The sequence below is a fragment of the Phaethon lepturus genome, unplaced genomic scaffold, assembly GCF_000687285.1.
Source record: "Phaethon lepturus isolate BGI_N335 unplaced genomic scaffold, ASM68728v1 scaffold10384, whole genome shotgun sequence".
NCBI classification, from domain to species: domain Eukaryota; kingdom Metazoa; phylum Chordata; class Aves; order Phaethontiformes; family Phaethontidae; genus Phaethon; species Phaethon lepturus.
Genome location: NW_010532663.1, coordinates 37,932 through 47,019, shown reverse-complemented (window position 1 = coordinate 47,019; position 9,088 = coordinate 37,932). Strand labels below are relative to the sequence as shown.

General features: G+C 52.0%; 1 protein-coding gene across 1 annotated transcript; it reads left to right on the top strand.

The window, feature by feature from the left end:
- Positions 1-4,209: 4,209 nt before the first annotated feature.
- Positions 4,210-4,854, top strand: LOC104619134 (leucine-rich repeat-containing protein 75A-like). Its single transcript, XM_010284915.1, has one exon. The coding sequence runs from the start codon at positions 4,210-4,212 to the stop codon at positions 4,852-4,854; it is 645 nt and encodes a 214-aa protein (XP_010283217.1).
- Positions 4,855-9,088: the final 4,234 nt, after the last annotated feature.

Here is a 9,088-nt window from a genome sequence, read left to right as displayed (position 1 = left end):
CCGTGTAGGGATGCCGTGTTTTAACCCCAAAATCCCACTCGGCTCTGTAGGACCTGGCAGGAGCAGAGCTCTGTGCCGGGGCTTCAGTTTGTATCGGCTAAAGCCGTTCCTGCAAAGCCAGAGGAACGACCCTCTTGGATTTCATCCAAGCCGGAGAAGCGAAACCACATATTAAATAAATAATACGCTGATAAAAGCCCGGCACGCTGCCGCGCTCTGGTTTCTCTGCTGCCGTACGCAGGAGGAGGCGGCTTCCCACCGACTGATTTGGTTTTGCTCTTGTAGATCTTACCTACCCCTTCTGCCATCACCCGTCTCCTCGGAGTCCTACCTCACCGTGCTGGCTGCATCCCTTTTCTCCTGTTTTCTGTTCTTGAGGCTCCATTATGGATTTTTTTGCTCCCCCACACCAACGGACGAGACATTTCTCAGGATCTGGCACAGCCTCGTAGGCAGGACCGCATGTCAGGCGGGTGATGCTTCTGCAAGACGCCCCAGATGTTTGTCGCTCTCCCCGTCTCCCACGGCTTCCTGAGGCTGGGTTTGCTGAGCAGCGACGAGCTCCCACAGCCCGGGGCATGACGGACCCTGCCCCAACCTGTGGCACGAGCGTGGTCACCGCGGACGGCACGTGCTGAGCTGCCCCGGCCCGCTCGCCCGATGCCGGATCCCAAGGCTTTCTTTATGGCAGGGCTGCAGTAAGGAAGGTGGATCAAAATTACCCTCAGGGCTCTCGGGCACTTAGAAGGTTCGTAAGAAGTCAATCACTCTTCTTAACGGTGGTAAAGAAACTGGCCAACTGCTGCACAAACCCACGTTTTAAGGACAGGAAATTAATTCGTGCAGCTGCCATTTGGGCTAGTGCCACCCAAGTATTTTTTGGGAAGACTCGCCGTCTTCCCTAGATGCCTCAGTGCCCTTCCCGGTCTCTCCCCTCCCACCTGGCTGGAGTCTGCTCCAGCCCGCAGCAATGTACCCCCAGTCCCTGCCCGCCCACAGCAGCAGCGGCCGTGGCCAGGAAAAGTCCCTCTCTTCGTAAAAATTAAAATCCCCGATTTTCACAGTAACACAGACGCAGCAGCTGAGCAGTTTCTGGGGCGTGGGGCATTGATTTCCTTAAGGAGACCTTAACATTGCACAGCCTCGTTTAGGGGAAATTCAGTCGTTTTGCTTACCGCACAACAGGAAGGTGCCTTTCTGTGAGAGCAGGAGGGTTGCACCGGGCCACGTCAGCCCATAAAGGGCTAATAATATATAATAATAAAAAACCCAAATGTAGTTCTTTCCTATGGGGTGCTCCCTGAAAACAAATGGTTCGTGTGAAACGACTGCGATCCAAGAGCCTGCGACGATAAAGGCCTTTCCTTGCATCCGGCTCCGATTTCGGTACCTGCTCAAGCCGAGGCGGCTCTGTGAAATTCCCTCCCTTTCTGCCACGGTGCACTATCAGAAAGCCACGGCTTAAGTGCACACTGCAACCGGGAAGGGAGCTTGTTTTCCTTGTTTAGTCAAGCCTCTAGATGGAAGCTGACTTTAATCCCAGTGTTTGTCTGCATCCATTTCTTCCTTGTAATAAGATCTTCAAAGGAGCAGTAAGAACAAAGTACTGCTAAACAGACCGTGGGGCATGATCCAGCATCACCGAGGGAACTCTCAAATATCTTTCATCCCTTCCAGCCTCCCCATCGCAACCAGGTTGGGATTTGGGAGATGTTTCTGGTCTAAAAACAGCACCCAGGAGTTTGCCTGCTCTCACCCCGGCTCAGCTGGGTCACAGCCAGGTCTCCATAGCCAACCTGTGGCCGTGGGCACCCAGTACATAGCCCATGTGTCATTCAAGAGAGCAGAAGAGCAGCTCCGGACTTGGAGACTCTCTTGTAACTGGCACACAACCTGTGGGCATGGACCTTCAGAGAAGACCTCTGATTTTTTTCCCCCTTATTTTGAAACAGCAGTGTCCGCGCCGTCAGGTCCCACGGGCAGCTTGGAAAAGCGCGTCCGGAGGAGGCAGCGCAGCAGCATCCTGGCCCCAAGTCCTCCACAGCATCTCGTTATCCGCCCAGCAGCTGAACCCCAAGCGCAAATGCAGCTGCTTTCTCGACCGGCGCTCGCGCCTGGTGGCGGGCAGGACGCCGCGGCAGCCCTTGCCGCAGCGTGTTCTGTATGTGCTGCCAAAGCCAGCGTATGGCCCGTGAAGCCAGCCGCCTCGCCGACGGCATCAGCTGCGTCGCCCCACCGGACAAGGTGGTTTCCTTCAGCCATTTGGGAATCTCTGCCTCTTGACTCGGGGGCAGGCAGCGAACAGTCCGCAGGGCTGGGAAGACGGACACTGCAAAGAGCTCCGTACCCTTGGCAGAGCGGACACGTGTGGCGCATCATCACCCATACATTCAGGATACCTCGTACAACCCCCACGCTCCCAAATCTTATTGCCCTCCTGATGACTACAGGTCTTTAAACTTGAGCACGTAGCTCCTGCCCGTGCACGCAGCGTTGCAAGTGCCGTCCATCGTGGTGGGGGCTCCTCGCGGCATGTCCCCTTCTGCTGCTGGGCTGAGCCAGGCTTTCTGCTCTCCCCGGCCCTTTCCTAACACCTCGAGACGCGCTGGCTTGGAGCAAACTCTGTAGGTGTACGCCGTAGCAATTTCAGCCTTCCTGTGGTTATTTAGGAATATTATCCTGGTGATGGTGACTTTGGAAACTACACACACACACACATACGCACACCCCCATGCATTTTTTGTGTTTATTTCCATAGGAACTGCAGGAATTTCACCCCTCCTTGGCTTGCAAGTCTCCAGTACATCAAGTGGCCATAGCAAACTCCTCATATCACAGTGGTGATCGCAAGCATCGATCAGCCAACACAAAAAAAATTGCTTTGGTGGTTATTAATAACCTTCATTTCCTTCCACCCTGCCTCTATTCTAAGTCTCCCAAAGTCTAGCGGGAAGCTCACAACACCTTGCAAGACCATTATCCGCGTGCGGTATTTACGAACTAAAGCTCAGCACAATGCACCACTGTCTAGCCCGGTTACTTCCGAGTCCTCAGGGGAAGAGCCCAACACCTACCCGCTGCCCGCACGCAGCCCCAGGGCACAAACAGCTCACGGCTTGGGTCGGCATCGTGGCACTAGACATGAAACATCTTACCGTGCCACGCAAGAAAAATCTCAAACGAGGTGCGCCGGCACCGGAGCAGGCACACTTGAGCAGCGGACGTGCTCAGCGGCTAAGAAAAGCGGCGTTAGCGCTGGTTTGCATTTTCAGCTAGAAAAAGCACCAGGTGCCGGGCAGAACCGTTCCCTGGCTCGGGCTATAATGAAAGGCAAAAGCATTTCCACAGCTGGCTGGTTTGGCGTGACGCTAACGTTGTGTGACGCCACGGCAGATCAGATGTGAGCTCACCAAGCTGACACAAGCAGTTAGCATGCATGAGGCTCCTTCCACCTCCTAATTCCCTCAGAATAATTCATTCGCAAGAAGTCCTCAGCAGCGCTAGTCTGCCGACAGGCCCGCATTGTAGATGTGTTCTTTGATTCCCTTTAGAAGATAAGTTGACCTGTGAAACTCCAGTCTAGCTCATGCTAATGAGCCTCTGTAGGGCCATCGTGAGAATCGATGTATTTACCTAAGGATTTCTCCATAGTGCTCATCTCCTCAGCAGCTAGACTGAAGAGACATAATAGGTCTAACACACTGGAGCACTTTACTGGAGCAAATCACCGAGCCCTAGAGGTGTCTACCCCGTATTTGCTGTCTTGGGCTAAAGTCATTCTGGCTTGGGGTCTCTGTTTCCCACCTGTACAGCTGAGAGGACAAACATGTGTCCTCCTGCTCAAAGAGCTTCGTGATCAGCAGTGTGAGAAGTGTTACCCCAGCACCAGCACTTCCTGTCCATCTCATCAAGGGCTTACTCACCCTTTTTTGCACCTTTAAAATCAGCAGGACAGTCTCTTTTTTTTTTTTTTTTTTTTCAGAGGCTGCAGAAAAGAAATCTGTACTCTTTCTGAAGTATGTTTTTTTAATATGCTTTTCTTGTTTCTGGCCATCTTCTATCAATGAACAGCCTTGAAATGTCTCTCTCCCCCAATTGCACAGACGCACTCCTGGCCTCTACAGAGGAGACAGTTACTCCCAGCTGAACATGTTACCTAAATAACTCATGTTCCTGCCCCCTCCGAGAGTGGCCAGGGAGCCCGAAGTGATGCCACCAGGCAGAGACTTCCCCAACATTAATGTCCTTCTCCTTTTCTTCCCTTGCAGCTTGAAAGCTGTCCTGATGGGGAAGCCTCAGGACAACACAGTGGACTTGTCGGGCATCCCACTGACGCTGAAAGACTTGGACCGCGTCACGTCCTACCTCCAGCACAGCTCAGAGCACATCGACACGGTGGAGCTGTGCTTCACGGAGCTGACGGACGACATGCTGCTGCAACTGCTGCCAGCGCTCTGCGTGCTGCCCCACCTCACCACCCTCTCCCTCAACGGCAACCGGCTGACCAAAGCCATCCTACGAGACCTCACCGAAACCCTGAAGGACCCCAAGAAGTTCCCCAGCGTCACCTGGATCGACCTCGGCAACAACGTGGACATCTTCTCCTTGCCGCAGCCCTTCCTGGTCAGCCTAAAGAGGCGATGCCCAAAGCAAGGCAACTTGCCAACCATTCTGGAGTTTGGCGAGGGTCAAGTAAGCGATTTGGAGAGCCAAGATGGCCTGGCCGAGAGCCAGGAGGACCTGCAAGCTGGACCAGGCAAGACTGACAACATCAATTTGCAGCAGACGGACAGAACAGTCGAGGCTGTGGAGCTCCCCAACTCGGAGCAAGATGCTGCAACACCACAGACATGATGTCCAGCTCCGTGGCTGTTGGGCGGGCGCGTTGAGCGAAGATGACTTAAAACCAAGACCTCCGCGTTGGAGGTCCTGGTGGAGGGTCAGTTCACACGGTGGGATGCTTCAGGAGTCCGGACTGCTGCCTTCCTCCCGTACAATGAATGTGAACTTTCTTCTTTGCAAAGAACACATAAAGGTGATCGCGTTGAATACTTGTATTTTATAGAAGCTGGCCAGGTATTTCTAAACATTAGTGATGTGCTATGCTTTTTAACCTCCCAAAAATGCATCTCCAAGGTAGTGTAATATGAGGCCCTTAGAAGAAGATAAAAGGGGAGAAGAAGGTGCCCAGACTTTGCGGGGAAGGGCTCCCTTTCCTTAGTGCTTGATCTAGCCAGAGCCCAGCTGCTCTCCCACGCGTGATGGACAGACAGCAGTCACCCCAAAGAGGACTGCCACCGAGATAAACCTTAAATCCTTTCTGATTCTGACTTCAGGAGTTGCCGATGAATAGCGTATCTGCTGAGATACAGCACAAGTCTGACCACACGCTAACCAGGGCTGTTTCTCTTAATACTGTGAGCCAGCCCAAAGGGAGAGCTTTGCTCTCCTGGTGCCGAGCTAAATCCCAGCCCGCTGTGTGCCTGGACACTGCTCTCGCCCTCCAGCCTTGCCAAAATCAGGCTGGCATTTGTGCCTGTCCAGTGTTTATTCATTCGTAAAATCCAGTTTCCCACCAGCCGTGCTGCTGCGGTAACTCCAGAGCTTTCAGTGCGGTGCGGAGCTTGCACCAGCAACGCTGAGAGTATTTGAACCATTTTGGGGAGCCATCCACAAAATCCGGAGCCAGGGCTCGGCTCAGGTTCATTGCTGTTGCTGACAAAAGAAACCACAATACTGAGGGTTTATAAAAGAAAAAATCCTGGGGTTCATCCCTGTATCACTGCCACTGAGGGCTGGGCAGACCCAGCCGGCTGGAGGCTTAAAGCCTGAGAAGGGCTGTTGGGTCGCTTGGCGGTGCCCATTGCCCCCTGGACCAGAAGTGCTTTGTTTCGAAAATGTTGGTTTGGTTTTTTCTAAGAGACACGGTTTTGGTTTTATGTTATTTTTGATGGAAAATTGATCACCCCAGAGCAGCAGCGCTGGAACGTGCACTTTGGCTTTTGAACCAGAGTTTCATTTGACCCTAAACCTGGGGTAAGGCAGGAAAGTGTGAAAAACTTCCTCTCCCTTCGGTTCAAAGGACCACACATGACTCCCTTGGCTAAGAGGGAGTCCCTTTCTATCTGTTCAAAGCCCTTCCCCTGATCAGCTTTCCAGCCTCATTTCCTGGCTCGCAGCAGTGACCCTCTCTGGCTTTGCTTTGTCTGCAGTCAGACTTTTTGGTCGTCTCTTTGGCTCTGTTCATTTAACATCACTGCACCGGGAAGCTTTTTTCAGAGGGACTTCATGCCATCGGTGATTGTTTCTCCTCCGTATGCAAGTAGGTAACTTAGAAGAAACTCTGCTACTCGTTTTAAATACATTTGGCAAAGTTCAGTATAATTTGCATGTATCCAAGCCTTTTTCCTTTTTTTTAAATGTTAACTCTTCCCAACAGGCATGAAAAACCTTTGCAGTGAATAAACCGCTCTGTTTGAAATAAAGGAGTTCTCTGTAATCAAAATAAATAACAATGTTTAATACAGACCCAGCGTTGAATTTTTCCTCTGTACAGGTCGAATGCCCAACCGGCAGCCCAGAGCACCCCAGCAAAAACTACGACCGGAGGAGAAAGCAGTGCCAAGTGCTGCAGGTCCGGGTTCTCCTGGGTGCTTAAAAAAAAAGGGTCGCTGTAGCTGGCTGGAGAAATAAATAACCCAGCTTATGGGCTGGATTCTGCAGTATGGGCACAGGGTGGACACCGAAGCATCATAAATGCGTAAGTTAAATTTTAAATGTCACCAGTGTGCAAAACATGGGAGAAAGGAATACTGAGGATGGAATATTGCTCCACAGGGGAATCTCCAGTGTTACAGTCTCAGCGCGCTGAAGGAAATGGCTTTTTATTTGCAGCAAGCACTGCATACGCGATGTTTGTGCCGGCACCCAGACCACGGCAGGGGCAGGGGCACTTCTCCCCCTCCCCAGGAGCCACACGCAGGGGTCTCCTTGCCTGGCGCAGGCTGTGGGACGGAGCCTACGGCACGTACGGTTCGTATGGAAAGGCTGACGGGCAGCGTGTGCCTACACCCAGGGCAGGTGATGAGACACGGGCAGCAAATCCACCATCGCCGCTTCATCCCCACGTGCACGCGTCGCCCCGCTGCGCCACGGGTATGTCCCTCGTGGAGACTCGTTAACTCGGTGTATGGGGATTTCATCAAGGACAAGATTTCTCCTTGCAAAAAAGAAACTCCAGCAATTTCTTCGGCAAGTTGTCAGGCACTGGTTTGCTCAATACTCAGAACTGGGCTTCCCTCCTTCCTATGCACAGCTCATGCCCCCCAGTCTAAATTATTTAAATCGCAAGCTCCTTGCTGCAAGGTTATTTTCTGCTAAGTATTTTCACAGGAGCCAGCCGTCCTGGACCTCAGCATCCATCTGGACCCCTCAGTGTGGCCATGCAAATTTATAAACCAGAGGCACTTTGCATTTAGAGTGCTGCATCATTTATTGATACTTTGCACGCTCAATCCCCTCACCGACACAAACCACCCGGGAGGTTGCTCCTGCGCATTTCCCCTCCAGCCGAGCTTCTACCTGCTGTGAAACACATCAGTCAACCGACAGATATTTTGCATTTATCAGGCTCTTTCTGCAAGGAGCTACCAGCAGCCCACCAGCTCGGCTCTCAGCCGCAGAGGGCTAAATTCGCGGCTCTGTGCCCAACGCTGCTGCCGATTTGCCACGACTCGGCAGCACCTCATCCCAGCCATTCCCCTCTGCCGTGAAATGCTGCGGTTGGGTCCCTCGCGTGACCATCCAGGACCACGTTGCAAAGGATGAGCCTCCAGAGAAAGACCCCACGTCCCTCAGCCCTTCGCCACGTGCAGACGTCGCGCTGCTTGAGCTCTGCTCCCCAGTACAGACAGGCTGTGCCAGTATCTCTGTACCCAGAGAGGATCTAGCCCTTCTGAGAAAGGGAAATAATTAGAAAGGGCTTTTTATCGATATATTCGTGCATGCTGAAGCATGCACCAAATTACTGACCTTCACAGGAAAAGAGAACACCACAGCTCTAGTAGAGAGAGTTACTCGGTTATAAAAACAAGAGGGCTTTAGCTAATAATCAGTCTCTTCCTCGCAGTGTGGATTAAGTCAATTAGCCATTTATCACACTTCAGGATGACAGTGATCCTGTGGGCTCAGTAAAGAGCGGGTTTTTTTAAGGCAGCAGCATGAGATTGTTTCCCTTCCCAGCCCATCAGCATCAAAACAAGCTTGGGGCTCACTCCATATGTAATCGGTGTAATCTCGATGCTACGCTGGGCTGCTCGTTCTGGTCAGAAGCTTTTAAATGGCCCTAGAAGAAGGATTCAAGTCCTGAAAATCACTGCTGTTAGAATATTAAAGTTGATTGAGTCATTTGTTGTCAAAAGAGGGGAAGAAATGTCCACCATAAAACAAGTAGTCCATAAAACATCCAAGCCTGGTTTGGTTATGTTATCTCCACCAGCACCACACAGCTCTGCCTGTGCATGAAAGAAACTAGTCTGTGGGAGAAGATTTACGTCTTCTGCAACAAAAATGTAATTGGAAATCATCCTGTGTAGATCGAAGAGCCCACACCGAGGGGAATCAAAACAGTAGGCGAGGAATTAGAAAGGCATGAAAGAGCTGCTGCCATGTGTTCAGAGGGCTCGTTCCAGCTGGGTTCTCTCAGAAGAGTTTGCACAAGCCCCGGTTGGGTTTTGAAGGTGATTATTCATTTAAAATTAGGGTTATGTTCCTAGGAATGTTGGGAGCAGGCAAGAGGGCTGGTGATGGTCATGCCAAAGCAGGGACTGTGCTGGAAAGCCAAGACGCACAGAAAGCACTGTTGAAGACATCAATGAAGATCAAAAATACTTTGGCCAAAAGCTTTGCTTGATGGTCACCACTCCTTCGGAGCAAAAGACTGCGAACGCCTACCCAAAACTGCCACGGAGGAGAAGCAAAAGTGTGACCCGGGTGGCCAGCGGGGAGGCAGCAGTGGCCGGGACGGGGAGAGGCTGCCCCAGGCAGTGGAACCAGGCTGGGTTATCAAACGTTTCAGCGCTTTCCCCCG

What these genes read in the sequence shown, in the direction of transcription:
- LOC104619134 (XM_010284915.1), top strand. Translation starts at nt 4,210, where the DNA reads ATGCCACCAGGCAGAGACTTCCCCAACATTAATGTCCTTCTCCTTTTC.